Source organism: Pseudochaenichthys georgianus, chromosome 18 (assembly GCF_902827115.2).
Source record: "Pseudochaenichthys georgianus chromosome 18, fPseGeo1.2, whole genome shotgun sequence".
In the NCBI taxonomy this organism is placed as follows: Eukaryota; Metazoa; Chordata; class Actinopteri; order Perciformes; family Channichthyidae; genus Pseudochaenichthys; species Pseudochaenichthys georgianus.
Window position 1 is genome coordinate 11,855,651 of NC_047520.1, and position 25,699 is coordinate 11,881,349.

General features: G+C 40.8%; 1 protein-coding gene across 1 annotated transcript in view; it reads right to left on the minus strand.

Moving 5' to 3' along the window:
- The window catches only part of nrxn2b (neurexin 2b), a 769,387-nt gene that overhangs the window by 622,581 nt on the left and 121,107 nt on the right, over positions 1–25,699 (minus strand). Inside the window, 1 exon segment of the mRNA XM_071206612.1 lies at positions 6,087–6,107. Coding sequence (XP_071062713.1) covers positions 6,087–6,107 — 21 coding nt within the window.

Here is a 25,699-nt window from a genome sequence, read left to right on the forward strand (position 1 = left end):
ACCACGGAGGAAAGCGGCATAAAGTCGCCTGGAGTTAAAGACAGCGGGGCTGCGTTGCGTGCAAGGCTTCCTTCTGCAGGTAACGGGGAGACGCGCTCTAGCGGCGGTCTCGTTCATGATCCGAAAATACAATTTAAATATGTTGCACACTTATTCCACTTATTCCTAGTGTGCCACTGGTTACGGTGCCAGGGGTTGCCGACCCCTGTTCTATAGTTATAATTATATTACCCACCTTCCCTTGTTATTTTAATCTGCTTCCAACCGGGGTTAAGCTGCACTTTGACACCACTGCCACTGAGCCGTGGAAGGTTAATTTTTTACATTAGTTACTATGATCTCTTATGATATTGTCAAACACGATGAGCCTCCTAAAGTACAAGGTCAAAGCTTTATTGAGGAATTTTAGATTAGCTGATAACACAGGAGTCTTTGAATATATTCTTAAATTAGCAATATCATCGTGGTTAAAACACAAAGTAAGAACCAGTAAATAGACCATGGGCCCACCTCGGATTACGTGGTGTTCCCTCTCTCCAGGTCACTAGCCTTTCATAACCCCAGTGAAGCTGCATTTCACGGCTTCCTATAGAGACCTCCAAAGAAGCCTCTTAGCTACAACCTATATGTTTATCTACCAGGAGATCTTTCCCCACTGTATAGTTAGTTTAATAGGTTTATTTTTCCGCTACTTCCCCCCCCCCCCCACCCCCTTAACCTGTCTGCCTTTTTTCCCCTACTCCCCCCCCCCTACCCGACTTGTAAAGCGACCTTGGGTTTCCTGAAAGGCGCTATAAAAATATTATATTATTATTATTATTAGGAGAGGAATGAAGGTGACCAAATGAAGAGGAGGAAACAGAACATATGGATTGGGAGGATTGGCAGAAGGAAAGAAAGGAAGAGATGTCGAGAGTAAAGATAGGTTGTGAACATAAAAACAAACAGCAAATTGACGAGACATGGATAAAGCTAAGGTGTATGAGGAAGAGGGAAACCATAGAGTGATGGATGAAGAGGGATTGAAAAGAGAGGAGGATTACTAAAACTGTATCCTTGACCGGGCATAAATTAGCAACCAACCGAGAGATGAGGCAATATAAACTCCAAATACCCCATAACCCCAACATCCATTGGGGAATGCTGAAAAGACTTCATGTTCTTTGTTTTCCCTATTTCAAAAGCAGCAAAGGCGCGGAGGTGCACAACACATTTTCCTTTTAGTCCACAGGAGAAAGGAGTACTTTGAAGAGAGCCATGAAATCCTTCCCAAAGCTCATTGTAATACAATAGCATTGTAATGTAGTCGAAGTGCTAAAGTTACGACTTGTGAGGGAACATAGAGAACTGAAGGGGGTTGAATTAAAAACAGTTATGAAGAATGTAAATGTTGCTAAAACATTGACGGTGGTATTTTAAAGCAAGGCTCCTGCAACCCTTCAGCTATCCTCGAAAGGGCTTGAATCGAGAAGATGACCTTTTGGAGCGATTGAACAAAGGTGTACTATGGAAAGATATGGTTACAAATTCAACAAAATACATATAGTTAGTATATAACTATCAGATAGAAGCCAGTCTGAATGAATCTGCCAATTTAAAAGTTTTACAGGGCTGAACTGAAAGAATTAAGAGAGCCGTACAATCTGGCATATCCAATACTCTTCTTCTTCACACACACAAGTACACACACATACAAACAAACAAACAAACAAACAAACACTATACACCCCACAGCTCCAGGACATGCATTGTCCAATCAATTTCTCTCTCCATCACAGCAAACAGTATTGCCTGTGGCTACGCATGTTGACACTGAAGCATCTGGAGTTGCTCACAAGTGGACGCCCACTCCATTCCTTTCGACTTTGTTATCACGAAGCAGACAAATAGAAAGAGAGAAAAGAGTGTGAGCTGTGTGGGGTGAAATGAACGTCTTGTGAGAACAGGCATGGCTGGACTCTGGCTCCTCCAGGACCTGAATATGCTTTATCTCACTGCAACATCTGGCAGAGGCTGGGCGGGCAGAGGCAGCATCAAGGCGTCCTACTGTCCAAAGGATCTTGAGCAATTTCAGAGCTGAAGAAAGACTCTATTCCCCCTTCAACTCCTTGGTCTGTTTTCCCCTTCCAATAAGCACACTGTGTGCATGTGTGTTTCTTTTTCTTATTTGCAGCCTTTTCTTTTCAAGTGCCTGTTTGTAAAAAGCTACCCAGCAATCTTACACGATCGATGGCTTTGTTTGAACACTGCAAATCTCTTGTGTGTTCAATGAAAAATGCACAGTTAAGCTTTATTGATTGTAAAGAATGGACAAATTGTGTTGTTATGCTACGCCGGTATTTATATAAAAACCATCGTTCTCAATTGTTTTCCCAATGTATCCTTTGTGGTAAGGTCCAAACCAAGTGGTCCACCTTTAAGCCAAAGCTTTTCAGAACAACAACAGCAGTTGGTGTACAAGCATCATTTGTTCCAGAAAGGTTAATACCATAATGACATCAGTGCATTTAATATTTGCCGTACACTGTGTTTTCAACTAACCTTGTTGACGCACATGCATTTAGAAAAACGTCCAAGTTTTTGTCGATGATTTTGTTTTATTTCTCCTGAGAATAATAAGAACAAAATCCTTAATCTGGTTTGGATGATCCAAAGTAATCTCTTATTACTACAGGCCCCACACAAATCTATAATCCTATATCTGTAGCCAACGTCAAACTCCATTTCTTTGCGCCGGGGAAAATAATAAACTGGTATTGCCCTCCTCGAGGGTGAGATTAAGTTGGAGGTCTGCGTGGCTCAGAGAGAAAAGATCATTAGCCTTGATCAGATTGATTAAGATCAGCGTGGGCAGCTTGGAAAATCCCTCATCCAAGCGAAGCACCAGGTCACTAAATCTATCAGCCAGGCTCAGAGGCCAGCCCTACTGATCAGGGTTACATTTCATCTGGTACTGTCCGCTTGTATAGAGCCCTTTTTCCCTCAATACTGTTCATGGTCATGACCTGTCAGCCCATCCGTGGGTGGGAAATGAAAGATGGCTATCCTTCAGCATTTCAATAAACACCATACATATTTATTGCCTGGTCAATATTGTTTCTTTACTTTTGTTGTTAGTAGCCATTTCCGGGACCACATAGAATGTTTTTTGTAGGAATTACGAGTGTATGTTCAATAAAAAAATATAATCCATACCACTGTGGTCTGTCTTTGTCAGCCACTAATAACAGCCACCAACATAACCCTGGTGCTGTAAGATGTTCCATTTGGTTACAATGGCTACTGCACTGCACAAAGCAATGAGGTCCACCTGTGCTTACATTATGAAACTATACATCACCTATGCAGTGCTCCAGGGAGAGCGCATGCTTGGTGATCAGTACACAGATGGCAATGTGCGGCTGGCTTGCCAGTAAAACCAGGTCAGTGTCGCAGGCAGATCATCAATCGGCCCACAGTGTAGAGCGAGGGCCACCGGCCGGCTTCCAGGGGCACCGGCCTCCCTGGAGCTCTCAACGCCTCCGTGTATCATTAATCTCAACATACCTTTTAGCACATGGTCACCTACAACTAAGTAGACCAAATATGTTTACAGTGAAACCCTTGTAATAGAAGAGAAAGGAGAAGCATTCTGAGGGATTGGTACTGAAGACAAATGAGCCATTTAATACATCTGCTGTCTTGTTGATACAACACACTGGGAACTGGGAACACAGCTCTTTGTTTGGAATTAAAGGACATAACTTTTTGAAGAGCAGAAATTAATTGAGGTGTTAGTATTTACATTTTAGGACTTCTCAATCTAAATAGTATTCCCCTAAAGCAGGGGTGTCAAACTCAATTTCATCGCGGGCCACATCGGCATTATGGTTGCACTCAAAGGGCCGGTTGTAACTTTAAGACTATATAAAAATACATATATAAAATAATGTATTATATTACATCATTGCATCTGCATTGGATTATCATCGGATAGGGTAATAACTTCATAATTAACTACGTCTGAAAGCAGAAGTCTAGGGCAAATAATTGCAAGTCTTTTCAGTGCGTATGTCCCAAAATGATTTAAAAAGAAAAGCCACATTCTGGAGAAAAAATAAATAGAAATGACATTTTGAAATACAAATCTAATTCTGAGAAAAAGGAATTCTATGAAAAAATGCATATTTTGAAGAAAAAAAGGCAGATTCTGAGAAAAAAGTCATATTTGAGATGCATTGTGGGACATGTAGTTTATGGGCAACGTGCTTCTGTAACCGTATAATAAACATATTATATTCTTTGCAAGCTCTTGTGGCCAAGTTATGGGGCCACATAAAATGAAGTCGCGGGCCGAATGTGGCCCCTGGGCGTTGAGTTTGACACCCCTGCCCTAAAGTATGTCTAAATCATTGTAATATAATACAAAAAAATCACCTTGACCTCCGCATAGGGAGAAGTGTGACCCTCCCGAGTTGCAAGGAGCCCACCTAATTAATAGGAAGCTTAACTTACAACATATGCCTTTGCCCAATGCAAATGATCTACACGTATATACTTCAAATCAGTAAGATAACTGTAAATGCTGAGTTTAAGGGTTAAGTCTGGTTAACATTTCCCTTGACATATAAAAAAAACATATATCCACAATATTGAATACTTTGCTACAGTACTTTGATAACTCTGAACGGTACATTTCTACATTTTGGAGAGCCTGGTTTCACTTGTGTAGCCTGGTAAAAGTTAACAAAGGACAATGGTCCATCAGGAGAAGCCTACCCTCCCTTATGTCTGTCAGAGAGTCAATTATGCATCTTCATCACACTCCCCTGCTCGTTCCCCACAGAAAGCTTGCTTGCCCCTCACCTCACCTCACTCTCCATCAGTCTGGAACGGCTACTCCGTCAGTCAGAATTGTGGGATTGCCACAATCTATTTATGTTCCCTACCTTTCCCTCGACATTTTCCGATCAAGGGCTTTAGCAGCACTGACATTGGACGAACTGCAAGGGCACTCGCGCACAAATAGAATTGTACACACACATACCATCATTACAGGAGACTTGCATCTCTCATGTAGGAACAAACTGAGAAAATGTCAGCTTCAAACAGCCTGTAACTGGACATGCATATGCACATGATGCATAGACCATAATTCAAGTAGAGTTAACTGGGTTAGATGATAACAATGGAATGACACTATGACATATAATTGTATAATTCCAATATTCCACAGGATAACACACTCATGCTTGGTATAACCATTGAGAAATGAATGCAGCATGTTTTATTTCAGCTTTAAAGAAAACCTGGAGCAATTGGGTGTCTTTCATACTAATTTCCCCAGCTGGTTCACATTGTGTGATGGGTAATCCATCACCTCAAACTCAACAAGGAGGAAATGCAACTCCAAAACAAACAAACACCAGACACCAGTTCACTACTCAACATATAGATTCGGTCTATCTGATATAACTGACAAACACACTCGGTCAACCAGCAGGTGTACCTCTTATCAAACAGTGTAAAGTGGAGACAGGCATCAGCCTGCAGGCAGACAAGTCAATGCTGATCCATCCCTAAAGTCTGCTACATCCAGAACTGGTTAAGAGCTTGGCCCTGAGCTAATGAGGCCCCTCAGGTGCCCTGACAGGAGGCCTTCATTCCCCTTTGCTGGAGATAGAGAGGGAATATTCACCATGTCATGTCATTTAACTTTAGCAAAAGTATGATGACTGGTAAACCAACTTAAGATTGCCAAGCTGAATTGACATTAAAAAAATGCTCGGAGCATGAACATATTACTGATCTACATACAAGCCATCCTTAAAAAAAATAAGGCAGTCAAACAAAAATAAAATGTAAAAAGACGAGATAAAGAAAACAAGAGATAAAACAGAGATCATTTTGTTTGTAGTTCACTATTTGCTCTTATTGAAAAACTGTAATTTAAGCCCCCTGGAAGTCACTTTCAAACCGCAGTCCAAACTGACAATGCCCCTCCCCAGAGGGAGGGCATACAGTATTAACAAGCAGCCAGCATCAGCATCCATGACAGCATTAAGGGAAGCCATCAGAGGGCCCGAAAAGCAAAGCATCAGCCTTACCTTCAACAGCATACTCTTCAGCTTCAGAGAGGATCCAGAGGGAATGCATAAAACAGAGAGGAAAAAAGACACAAAGAGAAAACTCATTAGATGTTCAAATAAATGTATTTCTATTTTGACTTCAAACTAAATGAGATGAAATGTAAATAAAGACTGTCAATGAGGCAGGAGATCTTGGATACTTCCAGGGCTCAACGATAACTTTTAAAAGTGGTTGCCAGGCTGGCAACCAGGCATCAGCTTTTGGTTGCCAAAACTGAAAATACGGTTGCCATTTTTAGTCACCTTATATTTTAAATAATTAAGATACTATACTACATCAACTTAATAATGAAAATGTGTTAATGTGACACAAAAGAATGTTCAAATGCTTTACAATAAGTAATTAACACAATTATTTGAAACTAAAGTGGTAGTAAACTTGTCCACCCTCAATTGCTGGTATACAAAACACCAGTAGTGCAGCTGTTGTCATGTTCTTCACAGATCCACAAATGAATTGAGCAACCCCTGCCTTCGTCACTAGTTTCTTGGTCATCCGTTGTCTCCCTTTCAAATGTGGGTTTTCTTGACCTTTGTGCCATAGATCACCATAGATCCACTGGCCCTTCAGCATTGAAGTATTGGATTGGCCAGACTAATACATTTCTAATGTTAAATAAATGAAAACCATTCACAGTTAAGAATTAGATATTAATTATTAATGTTATAAATTACCTGTAATATATCTAACTATATTTAAAATGTGTTACCTTTATAGAAGTGATTATATTTGTATGCCAATATTTTCCTACGGTAAAGTTTTTCTGCACTTTCATTTTGGTAGTAACAAGATCGGGACTCTTATTTTGAAGGAACTTTTACCGGAAGTGAATGGACAACGGTTCAGAATGTACATTTATTTAGCCTCCCAAGACCTTACAAATGTCCTCTTTGCTTTCGTTCGGTTTCACCTTGCGCTTTATCAGTTGAATCACTTTGAACATTACATTGGTTTGAGATGTTGACGGGTTGGCCGAACCTTTTACCCCATAGTCAGGGCCGTATCCAGGATTTCCTAAATACCGAGGTCCAAACATGCTAGGGGGGTTCGGGGGACACCCCCCGAGATTTTTGGGATTTTCATGATCTAGTTAGGTGCTTTTTAAGTCCTGTGGGGGGTCACAAATTGGATAATATATTGATTTCAAACCATGTCAGTGGGCTGACAATGTCAGCATCAATTATTTTTAAAGTGTAATACATAATACTCAGTTGATTGTTACTATTAATGATCTGGACATGCAGAAGAGGCTAAAATGATCACAAAACATTGTCAACATTCATTTTCCATGTCTCTCTCCTTTCCATAACCTGCAGCCTCTCTTCCATCTTCTTTAGTCTCTCTGTCTTCTTCCTGTCCTTTACTCTCTCTGTCCTCTACTCTTTCACTTTCTCAATCTCTCCCTCGTTGTTCACTTTTTGCTCCTCCTCACTTGTCTCTCCTGCCAGTGAATTAAAAGCAATTCAGCTATTTAGTTCATTTCACTTGTTTGTTTGCATTCTTTTTTTATTTAAATCTGTTTTGTTTGATTCTCAAAAGAGAACAAAGATGTAAGCAAATTGTGTTTTATACAATTGTATGTTATTATGACATCATAACTGCAATAGATGTATGTTTTAAAAGTATGCCTATTGTAAATTTAGACTATTGTTATAGATACATAGATAGATAAATAGATAGATAAATAGATGGGCTTATTAAGCCTACATTCTTTTGTGTGACTCCAGTTCCTCCCTGACTTCCATCACTTTCTCTCTCTCTTTCTCTCTGCCTGTCCTGTCTCTTCCTTACCAAAGCTGAGCATAGACTGACGTAGTCTTTTCATTATATCTGAGTCAGTGTAAAAAGAAAACAATACAATGTTATATCTTCAATGTTTTACTCAAATTGAAATGAAAGAAAAGCATTACAACGTTTGTTAAAAAGTAATCCTTCTGACATTGGATGAACGAAATTAACTTTAGCTCTCTAGCTAGTTTATTCACACAATTTAAACCAAAGTATAGCCTATAGCTGCAATATAAGTTAGTGTGCATATTGTCGGACGTCCACTGACTAATGTACAGCGTTCACACAGGATCTGCTGGTCCTATGATGTCCTGATGAACAGAAACACAAGCAGCCCGCTGGACTCAGATCTCTAGATACTTCATCACTCCTTCGCTGCTACGATACAGGGCTGCGGAGGTTTGTTGATACATGTCGTCTTCTTCTGTTTGCTTTAGTCGAGGCTATGTAGTTATGCAGCGCCCCCATGGTCAGTAAATGGAAGTACTACAAAGAACCCCGTTTAGTGCAATTATTTCACAAGTTTTGTTATACACAGCTCGGAAAATATTACCGAGGTCCGGACCTCGGTGACCTCAATGGTAGATACGACCATGCCCACAGTCAAACAACTTAATTTGCTTCGCCATTTTTTGTAAAACAAACACACAGCGCACCGCGCACGTGAGTAAACGGGTCACTGATGGCAACCAATCAAAGGACAAGAAGTGGTTGACATCTTTTCTGAATGGTTGCCAATGGCAACCGTTACTGTCAAGCCTGCTAACCCAAAATGAAGTCTTCTACCCTGTAAATCTATTATAATGCCTTGTTCCCGTTGGGGTGTGGAGAACCCTCAACCAGTGTACTGAAATCACATCCCATAGGGAACAGTAGGCATAAGTCAAACACAATTCCCAACTGAGAGACCCTGACTCTCACACACTCCTCTTTGGCTTAATGATGAAGCAAGATGGAGTCATAGAGTTTAGGCTACAGCAGGACACTTGGCTTACAAAATGTAGCCCACACAAACCGTAATGATAGAAAATAAAACTATAACCGCATGTCCCTTAAGAGAGCTCATGTTGGAAGATATGGCCCAAGCAGAGTATGTAAATCAGCTTTAGCTTGGAATGGCATCCCTGTGGAGAGCTTGGCATTTTGATCTGGCACTGTGGCTGCTGAGTGTAGGTCTTCATGGAACGCTATAGTATTAAGTTGTAGTATGGTCAATACGTTTCTGCAGTGCACTGGTTCAATGTGTTAGTGCAATTCATCATTTCAGTCAGAACTCCAACAGCTCCAGGCATTTTAGGTCGCAGCAGCGTGCATTTATGGAAAACCACGAGGTCAAGTAAAGTGATAAATATTCTACGTGTTAAAGCTAAAAGGGCAAATCAATTTTTTATATATGGTCCACATATGTCTATGTCCAAAGTGTTTATAGTTGCGGTTGCTTTTAGCATTAAGATTTGATAACAGCAACCATTTATAAATCTGAAACGCACCATTGGGGGCCCAACGTTGCTGAAAAGTAAGCAAGTCAACCAGATTTCCCATAACGCACTGGCAAAGTGGCATGAATGGAACTTTTATAAAGTACCCTCTTGCATGCACCATGCATGGACCGAATCATTTCTCTGCTTCTGAATTAATTGCTATGATTTAACTTGACAATCTCCCTAGGGTCTTGGGTTTAAACAACGATATTTCAGAAAAATAAAAACACAGGTTAATTAAATAATAACTCCATGACATACAATATACTATTTTGGTCATTTTGGTGCTGCTTCACATCAAGTTAGGAGATCAAGTATACAATACTAACCCTGAATGTAATTTAGGAAACACATCAGGACTTCTACAGTTGGAGAATGGTCTCACTGTGAGTCTGATCTGAGTTCAATGGTACAGGTTGTTTGTGTTTGTTACTGAACATCAAATTCAAACTAAGAACATGAAACCCCCTGGAAAGTGTAGAAAGTTTGGAGTGCGTTTATAAAACAGAAAGGCTACCGGCACATAGATTGAAAGCACTTCCAGCACCCAAGCTGGAGCATGGGACCTGTGTTCGACTGATGTGTTTGTGGTGGTTATTTATATATTCACTGGCCATGACTTTGCTCTTATGATTCCTCTATGATCATAGTCCATCATCCTTTCTTTCATTGTGCTCCCTCATATCTCCCTCTCTCCCTCCCAAAGGGTGTTTGATGTACGGGAGAGGTTGTTTATATTATCACCGTCCATGACTTTACCTTTTGACTCCCCTCATTTCTCAACAGGCCCTAATCCTTTCTTTGTAGTACGCCGTATCTGTCAAAACTCTGCTTTTAAACATAAGTAACAAAGACGGATACTGCTTTATTTCAGACATGGAACAATACTAGAACAAAAAATGTAACTTTTTTTAATTCTGAAACACTCGATTGAATGCTGTGAAATCTAGCCTTAGGAAAGAATTGCGATTTCAGTCAGACACTTGGGATATCCCCCATCTCTCTAAGCATGTCTCTTTTATCCCATTGATAGATTCCTGAAGTCTTTACCACCCATTACCTTCATCCCATAGCTGTGTTCCATTAGGTGATCCCATAGCCTCAGGCTTGAAGCCTAACTGGGATACCAGTCTTTTCAATATAACTCATCTGGGAATTTGGATTCAGTTTTCTTCAGTGGAAAACACTCAAAAGCTTTCTTATGTATTTGTGATGTCTCTGCGCAAAAATGGGCCGCGGGATAAAATAGAAATACATATTCTTTATTCTAACCTTTTCCACCAAATGCAAGACTAAAAAAGATCTATAAAGCTGAAATACAGACACACTCTATATTACAATTGACAGCCAGTCAAATGTCACATTTCTTTCATATCTTCAAATTAGCGTGCAATACCTCCAGTAATAGAAGTACAATTAATCAAGGAGACAGTATCAGAAAGAGAGCAGAAATCAGACGTGGGCTGCAATAAAAATAGATAAAATAAACACTAAAGTCAAATTCAGTTGGAAGGAATGGAGAAGCTAGATTTCTTCACCAATGAATCTCCTAGGGCTTTGGATGCAAATGAGACTTTTCAGACCTAATCCTAACCAAGCTAACTAAAGGATTTACCAAAGGGAGAAACGCATGCCTGCATCACAAAACAACCTCCTCTCCATCACTATCATGCCATCTCTTTGCACTTGAAGGAAGCTACACAATTACTGTTAGTTGGATACAAAAAGAGCATGATATTGCAAACATTGCAAGGTATAACATTAGTTCTAAAAATACTTAAACAGGATAATACTTTTAGATATTATAATTTAAGTGCAGGTTACATACAATTAAAAAGTACTTAGAAATTATATTCTTAAATAAGTTATATAATATGAGATACGATTGCACAAAAACTACCAAGGATTTCATATTGAAGCCGTAACAAAATATGTAGTTATTTAAGAGATGTGGCCTTAAGGCCCCTACATAGCCGCGGGAAGTAGGGGTGCTGGGGGTGCTTGAATTATTCCCCCTTGAATCTGGAGAATCACAGAACGACCGACCGTTGACGACCGGCTCGGTTCGCTCACGGCCCCGGAACCGCCCTTAATGTGTTTTTAACAGCATAATTGAAGCTGCGCTGACAGGCGACAGAGGTCCACCGTGTCCCCGCAGCGAGGCTAAAGAACACGTCCCGACGGAACAAGACTGTTGTGTCTCCTGTCTCTTGGCCAAACAGTCGCACTGGAACACACCGCAAAGACTTCAGCCGACGGCCAAGTAGCACGTACGAACTGCGCATGCGTGAGTGGCAATAACTCTCCTTACCAGCAGGCGGCGGTAGTGTGCATTCGTCATTCAAAAGAGGCAAACAATAAATTAATTAATTAAACAAAAAGAGGCAACAACCGTTAGACAGACTACGTGATACACCGAGAGAAGAAGAACAGAATGCGTGATATAAACAAACAACAAATAGCGTGTGCGTTCCATTTTCACTCTACAGCGAGAAGCTCATGGGGCTTTCCCGAACCTGTGTCGAGAGCTGGAGTTAAATGAAATCTCAGATTTGCCTTCTTAATCGTTTGTTTGGGTCCCTCACGTCCGTTTCGCTTCTCATGCGCTGATTCGCTAAGCTGAACAGCCAATCAGAGTGATTTCTTTAGCCGACGGTCTTTTACCGACGGCGGCGGAAGGTGTCGGCACGGCCGAAAAGACACGACGGGGAGGAACACACCAACCTGAGTAGGGCGACAGGACGCTCATCGACAGCTAGACATCTATCGACGCCGAAAATGTGCTTGGTGTGTAAGGACCTTAAGAGGCCCCACAGTACCTTAAGAGGCCCCACAGTGGGCAACAGAGACAGAGACAACACTGGCTGTACTGCTTTTATTTAGGTATACTGTGTATTGAATTAAACAAAAACTCAGTGTCGAACAGCGTTTGGATAACAGTATATTGCTTTATAGACAACATTTTGCTCCAAACTTCAAATGCAAACCATTATTTTACATTTGCATGCTTCTACTTACTTAGGGTGACCAAACGTCCTCTTTTGCCCGGACATGTCCTCTTTTCACGCCCTGTCCGGGTCGTCCGGGGGGGGTTTATAAATTCATGAAAATGTCCGGGTTTCGCGGACCGTTTGCATGTACTTAAATTGACTGGCGCATTGCACAGAATACTACGGTACTCTGTTGCGTGTGCGACGTAATCCCTGAGTCTGAAGCTTTGTGGGCGGCTCTACAACTACGCTGACACACACACAAGAGGCTTCTCAATACTCAAATTTCCCCTCCTCGACTCCTCGACTCCTCGGTCCTCCGGTAGTGACCCGGAAATGAATTTCAGCGCGCCATTTTGAAGGACGTCTCATTTCTCTAAATGCACACCGAGGACCGAGGATCGAGCGTCGAGGAGGCTCTCTGGAGGAGCTATAACCGAGGATACACTGATGGTTCCTCCACGGCTCCTCCGCGGATGCATTTCCGGGAACGGTGGAGGCGTGACGCACGGCCGGACTTATCTCAGCCAATGACAGCTCTGCATGCATCCCCTGGATATTATTTTAGAAACTGCTCTCATCGCAACGCGATGTTTACAGTGAGAACAGCTGTGAGGCCCTGCAGAAAGCAGAGCAGTGTGTAAAATAAATATCACTCAGTATAACAGACCTACTCTCTTTATTTGCTTTAGTTTAGTAGATATATACAAACAAAGAGTCGATATTTTTCTAAAACCATTTAGTGCTTCACATAATAAAATACACAACGGCTGTAGCCTGATTATGCTTTAGGAGCTGTAGGTGTGTGTGGTACAGTGTGTGTGTGTGTGTGTGTGTGTGTGTGTGTGTGTGTGTGTGTGTGTGTGTGTGTGTGTGTGTGTGTGTGTGTGTGTGTGTGTGTGTGTGTGTGTGTGTGTGTGTGTGTGTGTGTGTGTGTGTGTGTGTGTGTGTGTGTGTGTGTGTGTGTGTAGGTGTGTCCTGTACAGTGTGTAGGTGTGTGTGTGTGGTACAGTGTGTGCGCAGATGCGGCGGACAGACAGGTCTTAGTTGGTTTGGTGTCCTCTGCTTACTTTTAATACTTGCAAATACAACTTTTGGCCCGTAATTTCAATTCCCCATTTCAGCGACCAGAGAGAGGGGGGGGATATATCCAGTCTCTGATTGTGTTACGTTATTATGAGAGTGCTCTCATACTTTAAATTGCATATATTTATATAAATATATTTGTGTGTGTGTGTCCGCATCTGTAGCCTGTTATTGTCTCATTATACCGCACTCTCAATTAATTCAAGGTAAATATGTGGGGGAACAATGTTCAGCTGATCTAACAGAGATTATAAAATATGACAAAACACTCGACAGCTGATGCAGCTGTTGCCACGTAATAATGAACGGACGTCGCTTTAATATGACCGCTCAGAGGAGAGGAGTTCTCATTTCTTTAAACGTCTGCTGCTTCCCCTCCTCTCTCCTCGGTTCCCCTCCTCGGTCCTCCGCTCGCATCTCCTGTGGGCGGGACTAAGTCTCGAGGAGGGGAGTCGAGGAGGGGAGTCGAGGAGGGGAAATTTGAGTATTGAGAAGCCTCTACAGAGGAAGGGGACAGAGCGGACCGCAGCTCACATTCACAATGCCAAAGCGCAAATGTACTTTTACAGATGAATTGCAGAAGAAATTCCAAATGTACCGACCCGGTCGGAACAAATGGGAGGCGGAGTGCACCGTGTGCAAAGCTTGCACATACGTGTGTGTGTCCAATAAAGGTGCAGGCGATCTTAAAGCGCACATGGACACAGACAAACATAGGAAAGCTGTGCAAGGTGAGAGTTTGTCGGCAAAGTTGACAGACTTCTTTGTTAGACCAGGCAAAACAGAGGATGCTGTAAATGCAGCGGAGGGTGCGTTTGCATTTCACACTGTGAAACATCACAACAGCTACAGATCTATGGATTGCACAAGTGCCTTGCTAAAAAAAGCATTTCCAGACTCTGACACTGCCAAAAAATGCAGTAGTGCGCGCACTAAAACCGAAGCCATTGTCAATGGTGTTATAGCGCCCCACTCGATTGATGTCGCACATGAAGCACTCAAAGAAATGCAGTACGGCGGTGTTTCTACAGACGGGAGTAACCACGGAGCAGGGAAAATATTCCCAATCATAATCCAGTACTTTGACTGGAAGAGGGGTGGCATGCAAACACAATTAATCGAGGTTAAAGACACACCAAATGAGACAGCAGAAACCATTGCACAATATCTCATTGAAACATTGGCAAAAAACAATTTGTCTGAAAAATGCATTGCATTTACGGGCGACAATTGCAACACAAACTTTGGAGGAATCCGACGTGATGAAGGGGGAAAGAATGTGTTTGCAAATTTGAAGAGGTTGCTGCAGAAGAACACTCTGATCGGTGTGGGTTGCCCAGCACACATATTGAATCATTGTGTTCATCACAGCAGACACAATAGATATTGACCTTGAGAATATCATGTTCAAAATCTACCAGTACTTCCACATTTACACTGTGCGCACTGAGAGCCTGAAGGAGTATGTGATGTTGTTGACATTGAATACAGAAGGATGCTTTCTCACAGCAAGACAAGGTGGCTGTCATTGTTCCCAGGCATTGAGAGGATGATACAGATGTTTCCAGCCTTAAAGGCATTATTTCTGTCTCAGCAAAAACCACCCACAGTGATCAAGACGTTTTTTGAAAACGAATTCAGTGAGATCTACCTCTGGCACATGCACTCACTCATGTCTGCGTTCCACGCCCACATTCAAGACATGGAAAAGGAGAAGAACTCCATTATGGAGGTAAAGAGAATAATGAACAGCATCCGCACCATTCTTCTTGAACGCAAGAGCAACAACTTCATGTCCCTTAAAGTTAAGGGACTACTGGCACAAAAGCGTAGTGATGGACTTGGTAAGGACTATGACCAGTTCTGTGCTGATGTGCAAGGCCTGTACAGTACATGTCTGGAGTATCTGGAGAAGTGGATGACTCCCATGGAAGAGTTCTCCACATTCACGTGGATGGATCTGAGTGAGCCACCAGAGTGGAATGATGTGGAGGCCTGCATCAAGTTCCTAGGAGAGAAGGGGGGGGGGGGGTAATGGATGATGTCAAGTGTTTTGACCAGGTCACCAATCTGAAGAGATTCACAGAAAGGTGCAACCGTGATGAGGAGTTCAGTGGCCTGCAGGTGCACCAGAAGTGGACCAAATATTTTGAGAAGGCCAAAAGCATTGCATGTTACTCAGAACTACTGAAGATTGCACAGTTTGTCTTTGCACTTTCCTCTCACAATGCAAATGTTGAGAGGGTTTTCTCCCTGATGCAGAGCCAGTGGACCAAGGAGAGGAACCAGCTGTCTGTTGAGTCACTGAAGGGGATTCTATTTGTGCAATACCATTTGAAAGACATGTCTTGCAAAGACTTTCATGCTTATTTGTTGAGCAACCGAAAACAGCTGGGAAAGATCAGCTCCACAGCTAAATATCGATGGGCAGACAAGGGGGATGAAGAAGAAAAGCAGGATGAAGAAGATTGAAGTATGCAGCTATGCAGAGAGAGAAAGCTCTGTAGCTGGGAGAGAAACTTTAAACTTTTAATTTTAAATTGGGACCCTAGAAAACTGTTAGCTAGAAGCTAGAAATATGTGAAAAGTTGTCGTTTCACTGTGGTTGTTTACAATGAAGGGGCCTGGAATTGTGTTTACAAACATTTAAAGTAGGCTTATATTTGGTTCATGGTGCCTCAAAATGTGTTTGGTTTGATTTAGGTAATCAAATGTTATGTTATGTTCACTAATGGAAATTATGCAAATGTGAAATCCAAAACTGCATAGTGCACTTTTAAAATAATTAGATTTGTATCTTTGTGAGGTTACTGTTTTATTGTTTACATTGACAAGATACAAAGAGATTATTTGTTAAAGCTGGATTTACTATTTCATATATTTTGTTATTTATTTTTGTCCAGTAAGACTTGAAAAGAGAGCTATTATTTTGTTACAGGTTGATGTTTAAGTTATTCTTGTGCATTTGAGATTTGTCAGAGATAGTTCTAGGCATAATAAAGCATGTTGATTGTTGAGTAACCTTGGTTTGGTGTGTCTTTGGTTATAGAGAGATATTATTGTGTTATATACAGTAAAATAATATAAATAATAATTTTATATCCATACAGAGGAGGCATACTTTAAAACAATAAGGCATCTTTGAATAAACGTTGAGTATCATCAAGTATCTCGAGGCTGGGGGCAGCATGTCCTCTTTTTTGGAAATCAAAATATGGTCACCCTAACTTACTCATGTTGGACTGGAAATACTTTGAAAGTAGGACATTTTTGCCAGTTAAAGTGTCACTTTAAACTAAGATTTCATAGGGCACGAGGGAAGAGGAAAAGCCCTTTCCATTCTAGGCTATTTGACACAATCTCAGAGAAGCAAAGAGGAAAATAAATTCTAAATAACAGAGACGAGTAAGTAGACAGGGGGCAGGCAGATGGATAGAGACCTGTGCAGACACACTCCCTTCAGGCTTGTACTTCCTCATTATATTTGAATCAGTGGGAAGCTTTTCCCCAAACTATACTGCAAACTTTCTCTCTGACTGGAAAGTTAATCCACAACAATGTGCAGATTTCACACAAATCTAGACAGCAAGAACACAACACTTCTATCCAACAAATGTTCAAATATAGTTGAGGCTTTCTAATCCTGATAAAGATGAAAATAGAAATATTGACTGATTTATCGAGCAACAACACCGCAGAATGGCAGGCAGGGGGAGTACTGGGGTCACATGGGTGGGATTAGAGAGAAGCAACCTTAAGACAGGTGTATAGGGTTTTTCCTTCACTGAACATAACATGATGTATCCCACCTCAGGTGTACTTAAAATGCCTGTATTAAAACTATTTCTGCAAATACATTCTATACCCCATCGTTCATAATATTATACGTTTTTGGGATAGATCAATTCGTTTTAGATTCATTTTCAACAATCGTGCACATCCGTAAGCTTAACTAAGACGGACTAGTACAACCTCACAATGTGCTGACTCATAAAGAAGAAGCAGGTATCAAAGGGAGGTCAGGGAGGGATAATAACGTGAGAAATGAATTGGGGTGCACCTCCTGTGCCAATGTCATCACAGCGCTAGAGTTGTCGTGAGAGGACTGGGTAAAGGCAGTGGTTGACATACATCAGAGCCCTCAGACAACGTTCAACAAGGACACGGTCAGACTGAAATAAACAATGATAACAAGAGGCAGGAACAAATGAGATGAAATAAAGACAAAGATATAAAAGATGACTTCCTTTGCAGTGGGAAACATATCATAAAGTGCCCAGATGTATTGAAAAGAGTCCTTTATCATGAGTATTTCATTTATTCAATGTATCTATTGAATAAAGCCTTTTCACCACACCCAGTTTTTAACAAAACACCAAATATGTGTTGCAGCAGGCGAGCAAAACAGGACTGATTGTAAATAGTTCAAATGAGACTCAAGCTAATTAAAAAGAGATGATGGCGTGTCTAATAGGTGCCGACTGGGGAGAGGAGAGGAGACAAGACGGTTAGGAAGATCATTTGGTAATGCTCAAAAAGACAGAGGTGGGGGAGTTTATCAGGCACATGAGATGTTCTCTCTGAAGAGCAGCAATAAAACGGTTTTGCAAGGTCAAAGCTAGCTTTATTTTAAGATGGTTGTAACGGTAAAGTTTGGAACGCTTCCCCCTGTGGGTGTACAGTGAAGAGTGAGAGTATGAAATAATACAGCCCTAAGAAGAAAACACTCAACTGGCACAAAGGAATATAGAAAAAACGAACTTTGACTGAATCAAATGGATGCCTCATGTTTTCTGTGATGGATTATCTGCCGCTGTCTCTTTTCAAGACTGTGGAACTAGTTTTTCACAATATACAAGGATGGATGGCGGTAAATGGCTTCTTATGAAAGGGGGAAATTAGTTCTGATATCTGTAGCTCTGCTGAATGTGTGCAGACGGCAAGAGGAAGCAAACAGACTTGAGAAAAAATACAGCGATTACGCTACACAGATGAAATGCATTGGCGTATATAGCTTAAAGATTATTAAAAGGCTAAAAACCCTATACAATATGAATGCTATGTTTTAAATCAGAACATATGGCACGTACTTATAGACATGTGCTTCATATGTGTGCGTGGCCAGCGGATAAGAGCATCCTTTGCCAATCACACGTCTGCATGGCTTGACTAACTTCCTGTCTATTAGGGCCTCCAGCCTAGCGGACTTAATGACATTTGATTTTCAAGCCGGCTCGTTTTTCACTACATTCAACCTTGATTTTAAACTCCATTCGAGTTTGTATTACTTTCAGTCACCGGAATAACAATTCTACTAATGACTGGTGTGGAGTTGACTAACTTTTTAATTAAAGAGCAATAGAGAGGCGTTTTAGTCTTTGTATTCAAGCTTTTCCATAGCAGAGATGCAAAACTGCGTTCACTGAAGTCTGCAGTGTGAACGAGTTTTTGATAAATGTCTTTGTAGCGCACTATTCAAACAAAGCATGTCGTATGGTTCCATGGCCTTCTGGTCTATAAAGGCTGCTGTCAGTGGGGTACTTCTGCCTTTACTATAGTACAATGACCTCCTCCCAGTATGAAACACTGATGTAAAATGGCTGCTCATGTAAGTTCCAGCAAGCCCTTGCTTTTCTTCTTATAAGCGGCTGAAAGCAAAAATCCAACGTTTTTTCCAGTGGTGTTTTTTTTGTAATTTAATTGTACTAAAGGAAGAACCTCAACATAGCATCATATAATTTATATAGAAAATACTTGTATTAATAAAGCAAATCATAGTTTGCATTTACCTCCCTGGATATAGTTCTAGCTACATGTAGACATCTGACCTTTGATTCCAATTTAAAACAAGTTCTTGTACTATAGCTAATCCCTGTTTAAGGTGACCGAAAGAGATTTGTTTCCCTTGCTCCGGAAATCTCTGACTCTCATCAAATGACATGAAGAGATCGTGTATCTTTGTCCCGCACTAGCAAATCCTCTGTCAGATTACTTCTTCCAATGACTATAAACTAAAAAACATTACATTATTATACAAATACACAATCATGCAAGGTTGCGTTCAGATTAGTGGAGAGCCTTTTTGTGTTTTTAATCTGCATTAGATTTATTACAGGACATTGTATTATTTAGTCTCATCAGTGGGTTGTTTTCGATAAATGATCAAACACAAGTTAAATTGATGTACATTCACAAGATGTTATATGCTGACCCAATTTGCTACATGAAGCGCTTTACGATATAGTTAACATGTCAAATGAATATTACATTTAATTGTGGGACTTCTTGGACCTTTCAGTACTGAACAAACACTGAAAAATACATTAAAAATATGAAGAAAACCGATTATGGAATATCTTTTATAACACCCGCCATGAGGTGTGCCGCGTGAACAGCACATCTTGTCAATGCAAACAGACCGTTATAGCACCGTTATAATTAATGTTAAACCTGAGATTCGACTAGAGAACAAATACATAATAGAATAATGGTCATGAGATCTCAGCATTGCACAAACAAACAAATCTCATCTTTAAAATCAACATTTACCTTCACTGGTGAGAGAAAACAAATCCCATCACAGTTCATTTGTGGGACTTTTACCTTTTACCTTTCAAGTATTGAACAAACAAATTTTAAAAGTGAGTCCGTGGCCATCACGGGCCACGGACTCACTTTTAAAATTAAGTAAAAATAAAATAAAAAAAGATTCGGTACGGTATACCGTAGCCACCAGCAGAGATGGGGTCGTTACTAAAAAAAAGTAATATATTACATATTACATATTACTTATATATTATATTAATATGTAATAATATATTACACTACTTCGTTACTATCTACATAAAGTAATTCGTTACTTTACTCGTTACTTTACTCGTAGGGCCGGCTCGCCCCTCCCTCCAGGCAGATCACGCAGACTGCTAAAGTTTCAAATGTTCTCTTTAGTTCAGTTTCCATTGTCGCATAAGACTGATCCAGATAGCTCCTGAATGTTTTCCTATCTGACCATGGCTGTCCTCTGTCTCCTGCTATCTGACCGTGGCTGTCCTCTGTCTCCTGCTATCTGACCGTGGCTGTCCTCTGTCTCCTGCTATCTGACCGTGGCTGTCCTCTGTCTCCTGCTATCTGTATATTTTGCGCAGTCTATCTCTGCTCACGCTGTTGCGTCAGCGTGTTCTCCTGCGTGTTGGCCATGTGTTGCACTGGAGCCAGACTTCAGCCGAACACGTACGAACTGCACGTTACAAAGTAACGCGTTACACCCAACTCTGGCCACCAGTAACCGGTATTTCGGTAATACCGGATACCGTTATGCATCCCTAAAAAGGAGAGAGTGAGACACGATATGAGGTCATGGGCGGTTCAGCCAGCCAGCATGAACTCTGTGAAGTCGCTGCATATGTGATGCCCCTTTTTGAGCCATCAGCAATGAATAGACATGAACTTTAAGTGTGGCTGCCACACTTTAGAGATTTGACTTACTAAAAATGCAATTGATGCTCTCAGTCTGTATGACTGGTGTAAAGAAAAAGTCAAACGACTCATTTGCTGTCAAAGCATTTCAGTGACATGTCACCCTCTGGGCTCAGCATCTCAAGTATCTATCCCGATGGCAAAGACACTCCTAAGTCATTTCTCCATGTAGCTCTGAAGACAGCGCATCACTAATGTTGCCGGAGTTCCAGATGTGGCTCCCACCGGGGTTTCCAGTGCTAAAAATAAACATACTTGTGATTCTGTGAGGTGATTTGGGTAACAGGGTACACCATTGTGCCACATGTGCTTCAATCAGCAAGTATATCCAGCTCATTGATGTCACTAACTGGAGGATGGCAGCCATTCAGTGCCCTGCCTAGGCCAAACTAGTTTGAGCACATCAACACACATTACGTGACATGTTTGATGCTCAATTTCTCTACAGAGTGTGCTGCTCCCATCACGTGTATCTTAGACCCAAAAAGTCAGTCAAGTCGCTTCAGCTGATTCAAAATGATGCAGCTCGTGTACTTACTAGAGTTAAGAAAAGGGATCACATTACTCCTGTTCTGGCTGCCTTATTGGCTCCCTAAAGAACACAGGATAGAATTTAAAATTCTTCTTCTCGCCTACAAAGCCCTTAATGGGCAGGCACCATCTTACCTTAAAGAACTCATTATACCCTGCTGTCCTACTAGGGCATTGCGTTCCAAGAATGCAGGGTTGTTGGTTGTTCCTAGAATATCTAAAAGTACAATGGGAGCCAGAGCCTTTTCTTATCAAGCTCCACATTTGTGGAATCAGCTTCCAGTTTGTGTTCGGGCGGCAGACACCCTATCCGTTTTTAAGAGTGCGCTTAAGACCTTTCTTTTTGATAAAGCTTATTGTGATAAAATAATCTAATAAGAGTGCATTGACGTCGACACGTTGTGCCTCTCACCTATACATGTTAATTATTACTCTTTCACTTAAATCCTAAAAACTTAGATCTTATATTTAAAACGTTATCCAAAACCTTTCCCCTCTCTGACCTCTCAAGGTTCTAATAGACCATGGGGTGCCCAACCTTTTTTGAACCGAGAGCTACTTTTGAAGTTGCCAGTCTGCCGAGATCTACCAGTCCAAATAGAGAGGCGTAGCCATTACTGACAGCCTACTACCAGGTAAATACACACTTCTACTTGTATAAAACTGACCTTTGTACGATTAATACCTCATAAAATACTGCAGATCCTTTATCTCACCTCTTTCTAATCTACACACATACAAGTATTTAACTGAAGTTACACAACAGTGTTGTTGATACAGAGTTGGAGTTTATTCACACGTCACACTACAGTGGGTAATGTTTAAGAAACATTGAACAGTGCTGCCACATATGACACAGGGAAAAAAGAAAAGACTCTGAACCCTTTCTTTGCCATTATATCAAAATAGTGTTGCTACAAAAGTATAAATTAGGCTTACTAATAAGACAACTCAGATCTGAAGCTACACAGGAATCTGCTGCCAAAGTGCAATAAAAAGACAAAATTAATAGAATCAAACAATTTTTTTGTTGCATTTTAGTTGATTATAAAAAGAAATGCCTTTAAAATAGGATGCAAGCAACACTAGTTTCTTAACATGAATTGATAATAGACTATAATCAATTTAAGTTTGCATTCTTATACCATTTTGTACAATAATTATAATGAATAAGTTCAAACAAACTAAAACTTATAGCTGATTAATAACGGTATCTAACTTGAGTTTTTATTATATTATAAAACCTGTTGAAATGCTTCTGTTATTTTTACTCTCCCCCAAAAGCGCGTCGGCAGCCTCCAGGAATGCTTCTTTCACAACTTCGCCGTCTTTGAAATCGACTGGTTGGGCACCCCTGTATTAGAGGGTAACAGGTTGCAGAGAGGCCTATTCCGGCCGGGGAGTGTGGAACGTAGTCACATACCTACTCCTTACCTCTCACCAATTCCAATTAAGGTTCCAGTTGGGACCTTTCTCCCTGCGTGTGCCTCTCCACCTCTGTTTCTTACTTCTTACTTGCTACCCTTTTCCCTCAACCTATCCTAAGGGAGTGCATATACGTACACATGTTAGTTTAGCTGCTATAGCCGGGGGGGGACCTTACTTCATCTTTCTGTCTGTTTGTACCTGTGTACTCTCATGTTCCGATTAACCCAGCCTCCCCCAAATCTCTTTTGTGTGTATATATATACGCCGGGATCCTGAGTCGAGGCTAATCCTGTTGCTGTGGTCGTGTGTCCTGGATCCTCTATCCTGAGTACTGGATCTGAGTCCTGGACTTCGAGTCGTGGCTGAACCAGTCTCTGCGGTCCTGCCTGACTCTCACCATACTACTTCCCTGATGGCTCCCACAGGATTGCTGACATCCTCGTGGATTCATCTTCTTATTATAGACATGCATTTCCAAACATTTGGTCTACCTATGTTGTAAATGTATTATCTTTTCGATTTACACACGGCATCTATTACACGTCTGTCCGTCCTGGGAGAGGGATCCCTCCTCTGTTGCTCTCCCTGAGGTTTCTCCCATGTTTCCCTTTAAACTGTGGGTTTTCTCTAGAAGTGTTTCCTTGTACGATGTGAGGGTCTAAGGACCGAGGGTCTAAGGACAGAGGGTGTCGTATTGTCATACTGATATTCTGCACAAACTGTGAAGTCTACTGAGACAAATGTAACATTTGTGATATTGGGCTATATAAATAAACATTGATTGATTGATTGATTCATCATGTGCTGGTTTGTGATCTCATGTGTTTCTTCATGTCTCATTCAGCTTTGCAGATTTTTGACAACAAAATTAAGTCTTTATGAGGCGCTTGAAGTATTGTTGCAGAAAGGTCAAGAGAGGAATGGTGCGGGATGGGAGGAGGGCGGTCTGACAGTTCATCGAAGATAGCAGCACATTAGTATCGACACCAAGAAACTCAGTGGGAAAGCAAATCTTATCTTTGCAAAACTAAGAAGACAGGGGTGGTGGGAGTGAGCGGCGAGATAATGGGGGAAAGAGGGAGGAGTACAGATGGGGGGCAAAGGAGATATGAGATGTAGAAACCTTGGCATAGAGCTTATCTCTTGTGTGAAATAAGAAGCAGGGTGAGGCTGAAGAGAGGGCACTGAATAGAAATGTACAAAATTGGATAAAACAACAGTGCAGCAAACAATTTGTAACTTTTTGGAAAATGCATAGATTTTCTGTTGCAATTTAACCTACTTTCCTTGGTAATTTATTTGTTTGATGGTATAATCGTTAGGGTGTGTAATCGGCCTACTTTGTGTAGACATAAATGTAAACAGCTGATTTCCTTCCCACGAAAAGTCACCGCAGAAAGTTATGGATTTTTTTGACTGTGATCATTAAAAGCACTGATGTTAATTCAGTGTTTCCCATATACATATAGCAGAGGCGCAGCGCCGCGGCTGAAATATGCGCGCCGCTGGGGGCGCCAGCCAGGTACCCCAAAAAAATTAAATGATTTTTTTTTTATTTTCCCTTTTTTTAGTTTGGTATGTGGATTTGTAGTATTTGTGTTACCGTATGTTCAATAAAGGTGTATTGTTGCTAAATCTTGAGACATTGCCACTGTATGTACTGGCAGGGCCGATTTTTGACATAGGCCTAGGGCGCCAGATCTGCGGGGCAAACGGATATAAGAAGTAGGTGTTTCTACAACCAGAGTGGAGGAGAGCTCTCTTGTCAGACTGCGAGGCTCAGTGAGGTAAAGGACTCTCTGAGTGTTTAGATAGTTAATTTTAGTTTAAGTTATCTCAGTGGGTCTCAAACAAATATGTGTTTGCAAATTATGTAAACACATATTTCCAAGGCACTCCTTTATAATTATTAGGATAAATAATAACAGGTTTGAAATCATTCCAATGTATACTATAGGACAGTAAACCAAAAATATCGTTTAAAGTTGGAGAGGTACAAAAATATGCATAAATAAATAAATGTTAACTGGTAAAATAAGATATAAATGAACAACAAAATAAAATAAGTTACATTTATTTGTTATTTGATTATTAAAATGTAAACTGATCTTTTTCATATGGGTGTTTAGAGTTGTACCCCCTACAGTAGATCAGTCTCTAGTAATTGTGTGCACCAGATTGAAGCATTTTACTTTAAAATGTTCAAACAAATCTTCCCGGGGGGGCATACCCCCGGACCCCCCTAGAGGATGTGACGTCCACCCCTCAATTACAACATGTTCATACAATACTGAATACATTTGAAGCCATTTTGACATATATTACCTATGCTAATACATTTCTGTTTTTGTAGTGCATTTGTCTTTTGTAGAGATTTTTCATTTATTCTTTATATATAAAATCTCGCCTAGGGCAGCAAATTGGCTAGAACCGGCACTGGTACTAGGCCTCAAGAGCCTTTCTTGTGCTGGCAGACACATAGAAACAAACTGGCGCACACAAAAAAAAACATTATGCTGGGCCCACGTGCCTTAGCACCGCTGCTACTGTATGACTCCATCCTAGGGGAAACACTGTAATTATATACATATATTATATCTGTTTCATCACAAAGATGACCTTGCCTTTGTTTTAAGTGAAACTGTACTTAAAACAGTTTTAAAATGATAAATAGACACAATAACAACTGTGATGTTTTACCTCAGACGAATCATTATTCTAATCAGGAGGATTTGTTTTTTTTTCAAATCATTAAACAATACCACTAAAATGCATTTAAATAATTTCCCA